The following is a 15,551-nucleotide window of genomic DNA, read 5'->3' on the forward strand; positions in this document are numbered from 1 at the left end:
AAATGTTCAAATTCAAACATTAGGAAGGTCATTGCAGAGAGGAGCAGCTGCTTCTAAAGGGAAGCACAGGTGTGTCTTTCAGTTCCTTTGAGGCTCATATGGCCACCTCAGAGGACCTCATAAAAATCTAAACTTACCATTTTCAGGTGTCTGGTAATGTATCGTGACATATTTGTAAAGCTAATGTGAGTTGCACACAGTTATGACTTACGGGTGACGCTGTCGTACAGTATCCTTACGCTGAATTCACACCGAACACACTTTGCGCAGAGAGAGGCGTCCAATATCAAAGTTAATTCAATGTACAGACACAATCTGAGGTCCTGCTGTGCAATTTGGGTGAGGCAAAGCGGTGCATCCGGAGTTATTAAAATCTGAACTTTGGCAAAGATGATGCGTCGCTTCAACCAATCAGGGATACAGCTTTGGACATGTGATATGCGATGCGATTAATGGGTGGAGTCCAAATCCAACACAGGGAGAATCTGATCGTTCTTGTCCTGAACTTTATGATATTTTTCTTACTTTCACTGACAAAAAATAAAAAGTTCCTTTAGTTTTCATTCTTATTTTCATTTTCCCTCCATGGACTAATGCGGGACGGCAAGTCTTCAACGACGCTGAAAGCGTCTGTCATTCAGATGTTCAGATGCAGCTCGTTCGAAGACGGTGAAGCTCGCCGTACCGGGAGAGTCTCTGACTGATGTCATGAACCCAAACATGGAGACGGGATTGTAGAGCTCTGTAAAATAAATCAACCTGATCCCTGAACATTATTGGTGTCTTCCATGTATTGAAAATGAGATACACGGTCAATGCTTCCATGTAGCGACCAGGCTAAAAACATTTGGCGGTAGCTCCTCCCACATGCATCTGGGGCGTCAAGCTTACGAACACGCTTTTGGACAGGCAGCGAATTCGCCGTGCGTCCAAACAGAGGTGGCCAACGCAAATTTGATGCGCGGATTGCGTTTGCTGTGTACGCAGCATAACACTTTGGTTATTGGTGAGGTGTGAGTGTTTGCTCATTATTCAATGACCGCAAATGCCACACACACGTGATACGTACGTGCTTGTAGGTCACCCGTAAGATGTCCACACAAACTGATTGTCAGATTTCCTCATTTCTTATGGTCAGGCTAGGCTCAAGGAGCGCGGTACCACACGAACACGTATCACACGTATCACACGAACGGCGCTAGCGAGCGCCTTGCTCAGGGTTGTGTAACACATTTGGGTCGAAAATTGTGTTGTTTGAAAATTTGACACCAATATCTGTCACAAATATCATGGCATGGTGGTCAGTCATTAGTTTGGGCCGACTTGCACACTAGCACAGAACATGCTACTGAGATTTGCAGGTATTTGGACTTCTTTGAGCCTTTCTCGGTCCAACGTTTTCTGCCTTGCTCCTCATCAGCTGTTCAGAATCTTTGTCGTCTCTGTACTGACATATAAAACCCAGAATAATTTTTTGTAGAAACTGTAAAAATTATCTAGAAAAGGTGAAGTCTGTTGGTTTGTTTTCAGTCTAGTTTTTCGGTTAAACTTTGATGCCTTTTAGAAGTATCAGCATCTGGTGACCTGCTGAATCCAGAGCTGTTTTGTGACGAGCAGATTCTCTCATTAAAAGATCTTTCCAGTTGATTTCAAACAGGCACATTTTCCGTGACTGCATCCGCCCTGGCTTTCTGGCTGCAGGCGGCGGGGGGGTGGTATAATCCAGTTATGGACTGCATGGTTTTTCCTCCTCAACAAAGTGGACGTGGCAGCTGGAACTGTGGGTGACTGACACTGAACAGCTCTGCAGCGGGTCGCTCACCGCCTCTGCTGGAAATCTGGAAACCATCTTTTCATCTTATATCTCTTCTTCTATTTTAATGAGGACAATTCTTGACTACATTTCCTATCAGAAACCTTAGAAGGTTGGAGGTATGACGCAGATGTGATCCACTGGTATTGAAATCAGACAAAATGGAGTTATGGCCCGTCAGATGTGCCCCTGAGACGTAAAGAAGGTTCTCAGTCGTTTAAGCTGTATGTGTGAATGATGTGGTGTGTACTGCATGTAGAGTTTTTCCCAGAGAGCTTCCAATGACTGATTCTGAATCATTACCCGCTTCATGCTTCACGCAGTCAAACGAGACGCTGTGGTCACGGCTTAACAGTGTTCCAGCCCTGATCCTAACTTGCTCCGCCGTCAGCGGCTGACAGCGTAAGGAGCTCCATGACAAACGCTGCGACGGCAGCACATCAAACAGGACTTAGGAACGCCGGGGAGCTTCATGAAGCCAGCAGCAGACCCACAGAGAGGTCGGCTGGAGAAACAATCGGAAGGTCAGCCCAAACAGGCCTGAACCAGCCGTGAATGTTCACCCCTGCTGTGGAAGCTGCCGTGCTGGTTATTACCCAGGGATTCAGGATGCTGAGGTTCATTACATGGCTGATTAAACAATAAAGCCAAGTGTGTTCTGGGGGGGTTGTCTGAAAGTGTAGAGCAGATAGGACTCTGATGCAGGACTGAGGTTAATCAAAGTATTACCCTCAAATTCACCGTCTCAGTCTTCATGTGCGTCCCCCATTTGTGTAACATTATTGTCCGATGAGCAATGCTGTTGATTTTTTATTTAGGTAAGAAAGAAAAAAGAGGAGAAAAACCTAAACTGTTCCTCTTTGCATTCAGATCATGATTCTTTTGAACTCAAACAGATCTTCATACTTAAAGGAAGAAAGGAAAACCAATAAAGTGTTGATTGGATATTTCCAAAACATCCTAGAAATTTGCCACCACATTTTAAAGCTTACCCGAGTAAAAGTTTTTGAAAAACAAAAAAGGTACGTCATAGTCACAAAGTTAACATGAATCTTGAACATGACCTTAGTGTGCGACATTGAGTTATTTCCCCCTCCTGCTGCTTCACAAGCTGCTGTCTCTACAAGCAAATGCTGACATGGCGATCCACGGCAACAAATGCCAAAGGGGCAGCGCTCGGCAAACCGAAGCGCTTTGGATCAACTAAAGGAAAGAGGACTTCAACAACACACGTGCTACCGAGTTCAGCTGAGTTTGAGGCTGATCTGCTAATGCAGAATAAATGAAGGCAGGTGAACCAAATGAGAGGGAGGCGTCCTGCTGTACAGACTCGCCTAAAGTCCATTAAACGTCTGAGTGGTCATTAAGACGCAATAACTGTCAAATATTTTACTGTGAGTCATCTAATGGACAAATAAAAAAATGTAACACAGCTGTGGCATGAAGACACACACACACACACACACACACACACACAGACAGTAAAACATCCACTGAAGAAGAAGAACAAGCCATCATTATATATAAAGGAAGGTGAAAAATTAGGCAGATCTACAGCCCAACAAAAATAAAATTTCGACATAGATTTCTGGTCCATTTCAGTCTTGTTCCAGTTGCCCACTTTCCATCTGGGTGCTCTGATTCCCCAGAACCCGCGGTAGGCAGAAGCATAAAGGGTCTTGCCTAAGGATCATGTAAATTGCTCATTGTGCCTCTCGGGGAATAGAACCCTGTGGGACTTCCATGTACAGATTGACAGGTGGGTAATGCCAAACCACCAACAGGAAATGGAGAAATAGCAGGGACTCAGAGAAAACTGGAGAGAGCTTGGAAGGTGAAAGTGACAGTGATGCCTATGGTCATCGGAGCACTCGGGGCAGTAACCCCCAAACTAAAGGAGAGGCTACAGCAGATCCCTGGAAAGACCTCAGACCCCTCAGTCCAGAAAAGCGCAGTGCTAGAAACAGCAAACAACCAATGGGGAAACAGATAGGAGAGGGGCAAAAAAGATTTGGCCTGACAATGGTAATTAGATCCGCTTTTTTGTCTTTATGAGAGCCTTCAGCATGTTTACTGGCGACATATTTTCAGGGCTTATCATGATTTACACTACCTCTAAGGAAACGCCCACATTCTCTGCTGCCAGTATCCGGGATGGTATCCGTATAGTCAGGACCCAAACTTGATGACCATAGATGAATGGAGGAACGTTTATTGACCAGTCAATCAAGATGTTTGCTTTTGGCTATAGAAAGCCAGAATCAATAGGCCTCCTTCAGCTTCCCGGCGTCATTTACTTTCAGTGACGACCACTTGGTTCATGGATTACTGCTCCAACAGAAACAATAGCTTGAAGCCACCGCTTTGGTTGTAAACTCCACCTCTCTCTTCAAGCATCCAAGACTTGGGGTGTCCCGTTGCTACGTGCATTGATGGACACCCTTGTGTTTTAGACAAACTGTGACTGGCCTAGAGATCAAATTACAAAACGTCAGTTGGGTTCAGATCAAGGAAGCCCCTTCTCTTGATCACGGCAGTCCACTGTAATGCCCATATTGGCGTTGAAGTCGTCCATTAGAACAATGGGATCTCCAGCCAGAGCAGTTTTTGTTGCCTCTAATTCCCAAGAAGGCCCCAAGCTCTGCTACTGTTTTCCAAATGTCACAACCTAAGCAAGAGACCTGTCCCAGATCCAGATGTGCAGGGACGCACTCTCTTGTTAACCCAGGGGAACCTTAGCACAAAGGAACCACGCCTTCTACTGCACCTACACTGGCTTAAAATAATTATCAAGAAACTAGAAGATTAAAAGCTACTGAAGGGCACACCTTAGACAGTTCACCAGGACATGGACCCCACATAGACTCGTAAGATGTGTATCAGGATACGCATCGTATCACCAGACTCTTCCCAATACACACCCCTAACCACTACACAGCTATGTCGCCCACTAAACTACTAGTTTCCAACTTTTTATTAATGTCCCACAAAATGTTTTTCTTCAAAGTTTAGCCATTCCAGAAAGTCACAGAAAGTCCTGCGTGACGAACTGAGAGTAGTGAAGCTTTTTCCAGCTCAAAAACTACTGCTAAATTCAGCAGTGAATGTATTTCCAGTTACAGTCAAGTAATAAATGATGCATTTAAATAGATAGTTGCTGACAGTGTTACTCCCACGCACAGGCTTTGACAGGGTAAAAGCAGGAGAACACACAGAACTAGATGTTATCTGCACGAGAACATTCTATTTAAAGATCTTCTTCCCATCTCAGAGATAAACCAAAGGCCATCATCAGTGTTCATGAAATCGTTTACATGAATTCAAAAACTATCCTTGCCGTTTAGTAATTCTTTTACAAAGCCTGTGCCGCGTTTCATTGCCTCCCACAAATTTTAAAGATATAATTTAGCATTTTCCATTTTTTTCTGGTGAAGCATGGTGGTGGAAGTATCAGAGAAAAAGTATCCTCTGCAGAGAAATAACAGAGAAATACTAAATTAAATGAAAAGTTTAAAACTGCCAGAAAAGATGATACACAATATAAAAGGGTACTGAAAAGGCTAAATTACATGATAAAACATTAAATTAATTAATTATTGACGTATGATGGAACAAAACTCAACGAAGCCGTTTGCTAGTTTAGTGTTCATTTCTAAAACAGGCTGAGAAAAGGTTAATGAAAAACTGTCAACATAATTCAAATATATTCGATTGTATTTAAAAGGCTATCTAGCCAAATAAAGGAGAAGGCTTTGAAGAGCAGCTTAAGCTTTAGTCACATGCCCCCACACCTGTACAGGTGATGTGGGTTTTGGGTTGTCTGTTCCGTGGAGGGTTGGAGAGAGGATGGGAGCACAGGTGTTTATTCAGGCCACCTCAAGCGAGGCCATGAAAATGGAATGTACCATTGTCATGGGTGAGGTCAGGATATCGTGAAGTATTCATAAGGATAATGGAAGTTCCAGGCACTTATGACATACGGGTGATGCTGTCGTACGGCGTCCTTACAACACCCTAGTCGTCTGATGCGGTGTCCGCTGGGGCACAGCCAGTGGAGGCTACCTTACTGCTGAACAAGACAGACTTTATGCTTCAGACAAAAAGAAAAAGGAAATGGAGCTTCGAATGGAGTAGAGGCGTTTCTCCTTAGCCGGCTGGGAGTGCACAAGCAGAGCAGTTGGTGTATCAGCAACGCCACGGCGGCATGTGCAGACGTCTGTTTGTGGCATCGGCGGGGTGATGGACAGAGTGAAAATAACCAACACGCCTGGCGAGCCCTTTGTGTACGGCTGTCACTCAAACATCTCGCTGCTCAAAAGCACAAAGGCAGCGACGTTCCCGCTTTGTTCGCTGGTTGATAAACGAACCACAATTTCCATCATGAGAAGAGAACGGTGATGAGAGGCTGATAATGGGAGCGTGGCCTTCCCCACACTCTCACTGGAAGCAGATAATAGTCCAGCCGCTGATATACTGTCATCATTGATAGTTCTGGTAGCTGCATAACATTTTAGGACTAGTTCAAGACAATCGGGATCCAGAATAAGAGAAAAACAGAACATTGGGATGAATAGGAGAACATTTTAAAGATACAAGTAATGAACGTTAACCGAGAACCTGAATTTTAGTACCTGCTTTAAAAAAAACTTTTCATTCTTTTCTTTAATAAATATAAAAATACACCTACATGACATCAACTTCCAAGAACCTCAAAGAGACGCGATAGTCCTGTAAGTAGACTATATCAATGTTGTTTCCTCATCAAACATGCAGCTACAAAACCGATAGCGACAAGATTTTCAGAAGGAAAATTTCCACAGATTCATCGACATGTTTATAACTCTGATGGTAAAAGTCATATGGAAAATACTAGCTAGTCAGCATTTAACCCTGGTGCTATCCTAGGCACTTTAAGATTGGGAGTTGGGTCATCTAGACCCACTAGACAGTGCTCTGAACCTTTTTTCTTCAATGATTTGTGATCTTCACTGGTGTCCATGGATTACATGAAATCTTTCCACCTTTATCCACCTTTGTCATGGTAGGGAGAACACGTCCATGGAAGGGGGGGGTCCTATAGCAATGGTCCCCAACCACCGGGCCGCGGCCCGGTACCGGTCCGCGGGAAATTTTGACGTCGGGACGCACAGAAAGAAAAAAATAATTTCCATTTTATTGTTTTTTTTTCGAAAGAAACGTTTTATTTTGAAAAGTGACCGGATTCTCTCTGTTACATCCGTAACACTTAACGCACGTCAAAGTCGCGACATCAAATATCACGTGATACACACCTTGCGTTGCACCTCAGCCCAACCCCCCCCCCCCCCCCCCCCCACCGGTCCGAGGTAAACGTGCCTTGCGTTGTACCGGTCCGCGGTGACAAAAAGGTTGGGGACCACTGTCCTATAGGATAGGACAAGGGTTAAAAACACAGTTTGATATGAAGACAAAAAAAATTTAGGCCAATAAATGTATATTTTTATGTTTAAGTAATTGTGAGTTTATATTTTAAGAATTCATCAAGTATTTAATTGCAGGATTAATGCTTATTTAGCTTGTAGCACATTTAGCATGTTGTAGTGCAGTGTTTTTCAACCAGTGTGCCGCGGCACACTAGTGCGCCGTGGGAGATGGTCAAGTGTGCCGTGAGAAATTGCCCTCATTAACTGATCTAAAAGCAATTACCATCTCCAGGAAATCAGCTCTTTGTTCATCCAAACAGGCCCTGATAAAACACTGAGTAGTTAGGAATATAAAAGATCTTAAAATTATTTTTTCTTTGTGTTTAAATGATTCTATTAAAGACATTTTGATAAGAATAACGGGATACCGCGATTTAGCTGCAGCTATAACTGTGTAAGGAAAAGTCCCGCCCCTTTAACTGTCTCCACCAATCATTCTTGAAGGCTTAATCACATGTCATCAGTCTGACCAATCAGAAGTGGTTAAAGTCTTCACTTCCTTGTTTCGATTTAGCGCAAAAAAGTCTCTCTGTTCCAACAGAAATACCAGCTAAAGCTCGTCTTTAGCGGTGTAGCTTTCCACAGAATCTGGTATCAGACTGAAACAAGTGAACAAAACCATGAAGCTCAAAGACGCTGGTCTTTCTGCGGTCGGCGGATTACGGGCACTACATCTCCCATGATGCAGTAAAGTGACTGTCTTAGCGCACAATGAGTCTCTACTCTTAACGTCTTAAAACAACGAACACACATCAAACAGTTTTTGAATCTTTTGACTTAATTTTTAATACATCTTTTAGAAAAAACAGCTGCAGCTTCCAGCTTTTTCTGCAACATTTATCACAAAAATGCATGAGAGATTGCAGAGCGGCTGTAGATCAATACAGACTGAGCTTTTTCTTTTTTTATTTATTTATCTATTTTTTTGGATGCTGGTGTGCCGCAGGATTTTTGTCAAGGTTAAAGTGTGCCGTGGCTCAAAAACGGTTGAAAAACACTGTTGTAGTGTGTGTATATATGTGGAGCCAGTTTAGCTCGTGCTGGTCTGCGGCGCCTTCCGTCCGTGAAACCAGGGTTCAAATCCGGGCTGCTCCCTATTCCCTTCTCTGCTTCTGTGCCAGTCCCAAGCCCGGATAAGTTGGGAGGGTTGCATCAGGAAGGGCATCCGGCGTAAAACATTGCCAAGTTAACCATGCGACTCATCCTCGACTGAGAGGTTGTTTCACTGTGGCGATCCCTGCCAAAGGAAGAAGTGTGTGTGTGTGTGTGTGTGTGTGTGTGTGTGTGTGTGTGTGTGTGTGTGTGTGAATGTGTGTGTGAAAGTGTGTGTGAATGTGTGTGTGAAAGTGTGTGTGAATGTGTGTGAATGTGTGTGTGTGTGAATGTGTGTGTGAATGTGTGTGTGAAAGTGTGTGTGAATGTGTGTGTGAAAGTGTGTGTGAATGTGTGTGTGAAAAACCTCAGGAGGGGAGTAGAGTGGTGAACTGAAAGAAGTTCATCACTTCATGAAGTTCATGGTTTAAGTGTATTTTTTTATTTGCAGCCTATATTAATTCAGGCTGCCAATAACAATTTGATTTAGCCTTTTTTTTCTCTGTCCTGCAGTTGGAGGCTGCTATGGCAGATCTTGATCGAACTGAATGCCATACAGAAGCTGAAGAATGCATCTCATCAGGTAAGACTGATGTTTGGATTTTTTTTGTTTGCTTTTTACATTTACTTCCTCCTGTAGATTTGATGCAGATAACCACTGGTCATCATGTAATGATACAGCAGCATTAAAGGGCCTAAAAGTGGGTCTGTGTTAGCCTACGAAGGGGGGGTGCTGGCAGCGAAGATTCTGCCTAGAAGGGGCTGTTCTCACTGGTCTATGTCAGTTCGCTAGAACGCGCTTATTTACGTGGGTTAGGAGGGGCTGATGGTCAGAGTTCAGGTTTTTAGAGGAATACTCGGAAATGTGTGAATGGATCAAAATACCATTTTGGTTTTTTTTATAGTGAGTAATTAACATTTTAAAACAAATGCTCTAAAAATAGATTTTGCATGGTTTAGGCCTTTAAAATATTACAAAGATTTGAACTAAAACAAGATTTATATCTCATCAGGTCATAATGTATTAACGTATTAATTACATCTCTCTCAGATGGAAACAGGCAAGCCTCAAGCTCTGGTGAAAAAAAGAAAAAGGATGAACTCAAACATCATGGTGGCGATGATGATGGCGATGATGGTGCATTAAGCTTGTAAAACCTCAGTTATTAACTGTAGTGTAAGACCTGTATTAATTACATCTCTCTTAGATGGAGACGAGCAGGCCTCAAGCTCTGGTGGAAGAAAGAAAAAAGGAGACACCAAAAGGGACACACCGAAACAGAGTGGAGGCGATGATGATAACGTTGACGATGATGGTGGGTTAAGCTTTGAAAACCTCAGTTATTAACTGTAGTTTAAGACCTGTATTAATTACATCTCTCTTAGATGGAGACGGGCAGGTCTCAAGCTCTGGTGGACAAAAGAAAAAAGGAGACACCAAAATGGAAGCACCGAAACATCATGGTGGCGATGACGATGATGGTGCGTTAAGCTTTGAAAACCTCAGTTATTAACTGTAGTTTAAGACCTGTATTAATTACATCTCTCTTAGATGGAGACGGGCAGGCCTCAAGCTCTGGTGGACGAAAGAAGAAAGGAGAAGCCATAATGGAAGCACCGAAACATCGTGGTGGCGATGATGATGACGACGTTGATGACGATGATGGTGCGTTAAGCTTTGAAAACCTCAGTTATTAACTGTAGTGTAAGACCTGTATTAATTACATCTCTCTTAGATGGAGACGGGCAGGCCTCAAGCTCTGGTGGACGAAAGAAGAAAGGAGACACCATAATGGAAGCACCGAAACATCGTGGTGGCGATGATGATGACGACGTTGATGACGATGATGGTGCGTTAAGCTTTGAAAACCTCAGTTATTAACTGTAGTGTAAGACCTGTATTAATTACATCTCTCTTAGATGGAGACGGGCAGGCCTCAAGCTATGGTGGACGAAAGAAAAAAGGAGACACCAAAATGGAAGCACCGAAACATCGTGGTGGCGATGATGATGACGACGTTGATGACGATGATGGTGCATTAAGCTTTGAAAATCTCAGTTATTAACTGTAGTGTAAGACCTGTATTAATTACATCTCTCTTAGATGGAGACGGGCAGGCCTCAAGCTCTGGTGGACGAAAGAAAAAAGGAGACACCAAAATGGAAGCACCGAAACATCGTGGTGGCGATGATGATGACGACGTTGATGATGATGATGGTGTGTTAAGCTTTGAAAACCTCAGTTATTAACTGTAGTTTAAGACCTGTATTAATTACATCTCTCTCAGATGGAGGCGGGCAGGTCTCAAGCTATGGTGGACAAAAGAAAAAAAAGTTGATTTAAAAGAAAAGAGGTAAGATTGGAGATCTTAACTCTTAAAAAAGATCTTCGGAGGAGAGACACGGGTGGGCAAAAATCGAGGCAACGATCGGGCAGCTGGCAGGCAAACAGAGGCAGGGTCAGGTTACAAAAGATGAGTTCCAGTATGTCTATATAAACATATTTCTAATTGCTGTGAAAAGGACAAGTTTAAGAGAACATTTCATCTAAAAATGTACATTTAAAGTTTAAATTAAAGTATTTTCAAATCCTGCAACAGACTGGCGACCTGTCCAGGGCATCCCCTGCCTTCGCCCAAGTGGCCGGGATGGGCTCCGGCAGCCCTGTGACCCCGAAAGGGAATAAAGGGTATAGAAAATGAATGGAAATGAATTCTCAAATTTTAGTGTTTTACATTAAAATGTAAAATGCATAACAACATTGGTTTTATAACTTTAAAAAGTCACGCTAAAACAAAAATTCATTATATACATTTGAATGTAAACTTCTGTGCATCAGATCACACCCACGTGAAGTAAAGCACTTCTCCTCCGTGGCACAGCGGGACGTGGAACACCCTCGCGGCGAAGAGATGCAGAGCTCTCACTTAACTAATGAAGGAGGAAGAACATACTCCTGGTATTAAGGCACAGAGAGACAGATTGACACTCCTAATGTGCGTTATAAAGTACAGTACGGTACAGTCTATTTTTGATGAGTAAGGATCGGTGACGGACAATCTTCCGCAGTGGGTTGGGGTGGTTTCCTGTATTTGCAGATTCTGTGGATTCTTGGGTGTCTCCAGTCCCTTACTCCCATGAATATGGAGGGAATACTGTACTGATCTTTAATTATTTCCAGTATTCCCCCCATATTCGCTGGGGTTAGGGACCATAGGGACCAGAGACACCCGTGAATACGGAGAACCACCCCCCAACTCCACCCCCTGCTGCGGCCGAAGAATGCCCGTCACCGATCCTTCCACATCAAGAAACCTTCTGAAACATGTTTAATGCTTTGTGAAACATTCATTAAAGAACATTGGAATATTGCTGAACATAAAGAGTTTTTTATTTTATTCACAGAAATAGACCGTAGTGTAATTTATAACACACATTAGGACTGTCTCTCTGTCATTCTGTGCCTTAAAACCAGGAGCCGTGTTTCCTCTTTCATCAGTTAAGTGCGAGAGGTCCTGCAGATTTAAGCGTTGGCCATGGCGCGTCAGTCTGACAGCAGCGTGTTTCTGAGCGTGGCTTCCTCCAGAAGAGGCCGTGTTCATCCACCATTTATTCATCCAGATGATAATTATTCTCCATGATTTTCTTCCTCAGCTATCAGAATATTTTCTGGCCGCTTCTGAGTCAGCTGATGCCATTTAACCATGCAGGGTAACAAACTTCGGCTATAGTGACTTAGGAACCATTGGAACTAGTTGGTGCTCGCTATTAAGTATTTTTTAGCAGTCAGAGGGGAAGCCGAAGGGCCGGAAGCTTAAGTAAAATAAATGTCTGAGTCTGGCTTTTTACAGAAAAGAAGATGAAATCTGCAGAAGGTTGGGCTAAGACTCAAGCATTGGTTGTGTTTTATTTTTAGTTTTTGAAGAAAATGTTATGAACATATTTGGTCACCTACTGTAGTCATGTATTTACCCAAGCTACTTTGAGAATAACAGAGATTTGAGAAAAATAGAACATGTGACTTTTCAAACTATAAATTTGTTTACAAACTTTGCAAGATTTTTTCTTCAATTCTTTTGCTTTCTTTTTTATTTGTAGAATTGCCAAGAGCAATCATTAAGAAGCCATGGAGCCAAGAAGAAAGAACTGCAGTCACACAAAAGATGGCCGGCTTTATTGGACTTAGAAGGGTACCAGGAAAAACTGACTGCAGCATTTGCATCGAGGAGTCTCCTGAACTAAAAAACAGGTCATGGAAAGATATAAGATACTTCGTCTACAATGAAATCATTAAAGTGAAAAAGAAAAATATGATTTAGGATTATTTATCCTGTTTTGCTCTTTTAATTTAATGTTACTTAATTTTATGCACAATTTCTATTATTTTTAAGTGCAATATATTTATGTTTCTGGATTTATTTTTTGTTAAAAGATTTCTGTTTTTCTAAAAGATTTATATTTTTCTAAAAGATTTGTTTTTTTAAAGGTTTTATATTTTTCCAAAAGATTTAAGTCTTTCTAAAAGATTTCTGTTTTTCTAAAAGATTTATATTTTTCTAAAAGATTTCTGTTTTTCTAAAGGTTTTATATTTTTCCCAAAAGTTTAAGCCTTTCTAAAAGACTTCAGTTTTTTTAAAGATTTCAATTTTTCTAAAAGATTTCTGTTTTTCTGAAGGATTTCTGTTTTTCTAAAAGATTTATATTTTTCCAAAAGATTTAAGTCTTTCTAAAAGATTTCTGTTTTTCTGAAAGATTAATGTTTTTCCAAAAGAATTCTTTTTTTCTAAAAGATTTAAATTTTTCTAAAAGATTTCTGTTTTTCTAAAAGATTTAAATTTTCTAAAAGATTTCTGTTTTTCTAAAAGATTTAAATTTTTCTTAAAGATTTCTGTTTTTCTAAAAGATTTATATTTTTCTAAAAGATTTCTGTTTTTCTAAAAGATTTATATCTTTCTAAAAGATTTTTGTTTTTCTGAAAGATTTCTATTTTTCTAAAAGATTTCTGTTTTTCTAAAAGATTTCTGTTTTTCCAAAAGATTTCTGTTTTTCTAAAAGATTTCTGTTTTTCCAAAAGATTTCTGTTTTTCCAAAAGATTTCTGTTTTTCTAAAAGATTTATGCTTTTTTAAAGGATTTATGTTTTTTTACTATGAGCAGATTTGCTGTTAAAAGGTGTTCAATAAAGAAAAAGCCTGAAAATACTGTAATTGAATTTTATTTTTCTTTGAAAGCATGCATAGTCCGTTTTACAATCAATTGTTGCAAAATCAATTACTTAAAACAAATGTAGAATTGATTATAAAGAATTTTTGTACCATAACTCTCTCCTGGAATTAAGTTTTAACATCAGTATTTCATCCACGGGAAAACTAAAAACTTGGAGTGTGTTTTCCATGCTGGTCCTCACTTACACAGTTTAAAACTTTTATCAAAAACTTAATGTTACCCAGAATCTAACCTCATATTGTTAAAAAGGACGACCTCTGGTGTCCAAAAGGGCGTTTTACACTCATGTAAGTGAACCAGAAAGGCTGGTCCTCACTTCTCTGGCGATTTCCCTGGACCTCACTATGTAGTATGTGCAAGAAGGTGTGTGTGTGTGTGTGTGTGTGTGTGTGTATATATTTAACACTAGCATTTCTGTGCAGCATAAAGCGTCTTTACTCGCTTTAGTGTTTGATCAGTTGAGCTTGTAGCATGTTGTTGCTCATATTATCGTGTGATATTTCATTAAATATTATACAATAGTAGAATATGGAGAAAAACATGTTTTTTTTATTTCTATATCTTATTTAGCATAATTACCATTTTCTTTTTCCCTTTCGTCAGTTTAACCTACTTAAACAATTTGTATCGTTTAGCATTGTGGTGCTACTTTTTCTGAACCTCACATGTATTCATTTATGCACATTGATATTTTACGTTTTAAGGCAGTGCTTCTCAATTATTTTTCGCAAGGCCCCCCTAGATAAAAGAAAATGTTTCGCACCCTCCCTCTCTCCCCACACACACACACACACACTCACTGCAGTGAAGATATATTAAGTTAGTATCTATAAAGATTGTGTGAGTATACCTAAACTTGTGTCTTTTAACATTAACAAAAGAAAAAATCAATATAAATCCACTTTGAACAAACATTTACTGGTACTTTATTTTGCCACAGAAACCCTGTTCTAGTCTAAAACAGAAAAGAAGCTTGAAGTGCCTAAAAATAAAAAATCTGTCAGTCCTTATTTGAACTAGAAACATTTAGACCAACTGAACCATTTGATGCTGAAAAAAATAATTCAATCAATAAATAATACGGAAGCAACCGTCCTCCGCTTAGCGTCAGATGGTTTTTTTTAGCTGTTTTAAAATTTCTTTACTAAATTTAACTTAGTTTTGAATTTTAAGAGTTTTTTCTTTTAAAGATTTTTTTCCATGTCTTTCAGCTGCTTCCTTTAGGAGGCGCCACAGTGAATCATCCATCTACATCAGGGGTGTCAAACATTCAACCCGTCTGATCTCAAGTAACGTAAAAGCAAAATAACAGCTTTGTTTTTGTTTTTTTACTTAGTTGGAAAAAATGCCTCAACCAACATAGTAACTTAATCAGTTAGGGCCAATGGATCTCAAATAAAATGAATTCCAATTAAAAAAAGTTGGTCTATTCAATTTTATACTGACTGAATATTTTACATCTGACACTGAAGCAATCCAGAAACTTCTTCTTTATGGTGAGTCTCTTAGTGGTGCTGAATGTTGTATTCTTTGAGCACTGCGACCTGTTGATGACATACAAAGCATTCGGGTTTTGCATTCAGCTTCATGAAAAAAAAAACTCTGTCCATTTTTCCTGGAAATCTCTTTACTTCACTTCACTCTTCGACAACATTTTGGCCATTATTGTGTCACTACTGATCATCCTTACAGCAAGAAAACAGCGGTGAGGCTCATAGGGAACCAAAGTGCATCCTACCCAGACGCAGAGCTGTTAGGTTTCGCTTTTGGCACATGCAGAGTTATGTTGTTTCACCTGTTAAGCTTTTCCTTTGCTCCCCCTAGTGGCGGGATTGCGCATTTCGGTTGTTTCTTTAAAAAATCATAACTGGCCACAGGAATGGACTAGAAACTTGCTTTCTTTTTTAACCATCCTTATGATTTTTACTCTTCATGTGTGGGCCAGAGTAAATCACCTGG

The 15,551-nt window shown here is 40.6% G+C and overlaps 2 protein-coding genes across 5 annotated transcripts in view; one reads left to right on the plus strand and one right to left on the minus strand.

Annotated features, from left to right (window-relative positions):
• The window catches only part of cplx2 (complexin 2), a 53,731-nt gene that overhangs the window by 33,703 nt on the left and 4,477 nt on the right, over positions 1–15,551 (minus strand). The gene's annotated exons all lie outside the window — the stretch shown is intronic.
• LOC111948045 (sarcoplasmic reticulum histidine-rich calcium-binding protein-like) lies at positions 8,669–12,670 on the plus strand. 4 transcript variants are annotated; one of them, XM_023959410.1, is made up of 10 exons: positions 8,674–8,950; positions 9,419–9,505; positions 9,576–9,683; positions 9,754–9,849; positions 9,920–10,033; positions 10,104–10,217; positions 10,288–10,401; positions 10,472–10,585; positions 10,656–10,721; positions 12,466–12,670. In XM_023959410.1, the coding sequence occupies exons 1-9, from the start codon at positions 8,893–8,895 to the stop codon at positions 10,709–10,711; spliced, it is 861 nt and encodes a 286-aa protein (XP_023815178.1). In that variant the 5' UTR covers positions 8,674–8,892; the 3' UTR covers positions 10,712–10,721; positions 12,466–12,670. The 4 variants fall into 4 exon arrangements, with proteins under 4 accessions (XP_023815181.1, XP_023815179.1, XP_023815178.1 ...); XM_023959412.1 differs by having other exon boundaries at positions 10,025–10,033; XM_023959413.1 differs by lacking the exon at positions 10,288–10,401 and having other exon boundaries at positions 8,669–8,950.

Source organism: Oryzias latipes, chromosome 10, assembly GCF_002234675.1.
Source record: "Oryzias latipes chromosome 10, ASM223467v1".
Taxonomy (NCBI): domain Eukaryota; kingdom Metazoa; phylum Chordata; class Actinopteri; order Beloniformes; family Adrianichthyidae; genus Oryzias; species Oryzias latipes.

Coding starts and splice junctions, on each gene's coding strand:
- LOC111948045 (XM_023959410.1), top strand. CDS start 8,893: ATGGCAGATCTTGATCGAACTGAATGCCATACAGAAGCTGAAGAATGC. Junction 9,850..9,919: donor TGGTGGCGATGACGATGATG/GTGCGTTAAGCT, acceptor CATCTCTCTTAG/ATGGAGACGGGCAGGCCTCA. Junction 10,034..10,103: donor CGACGTTGATGACGATGATG/GTGCGTTAAGCT, acceptor CATCTCTCTTAG/ATGGAGACGGGCAGGCCTCA.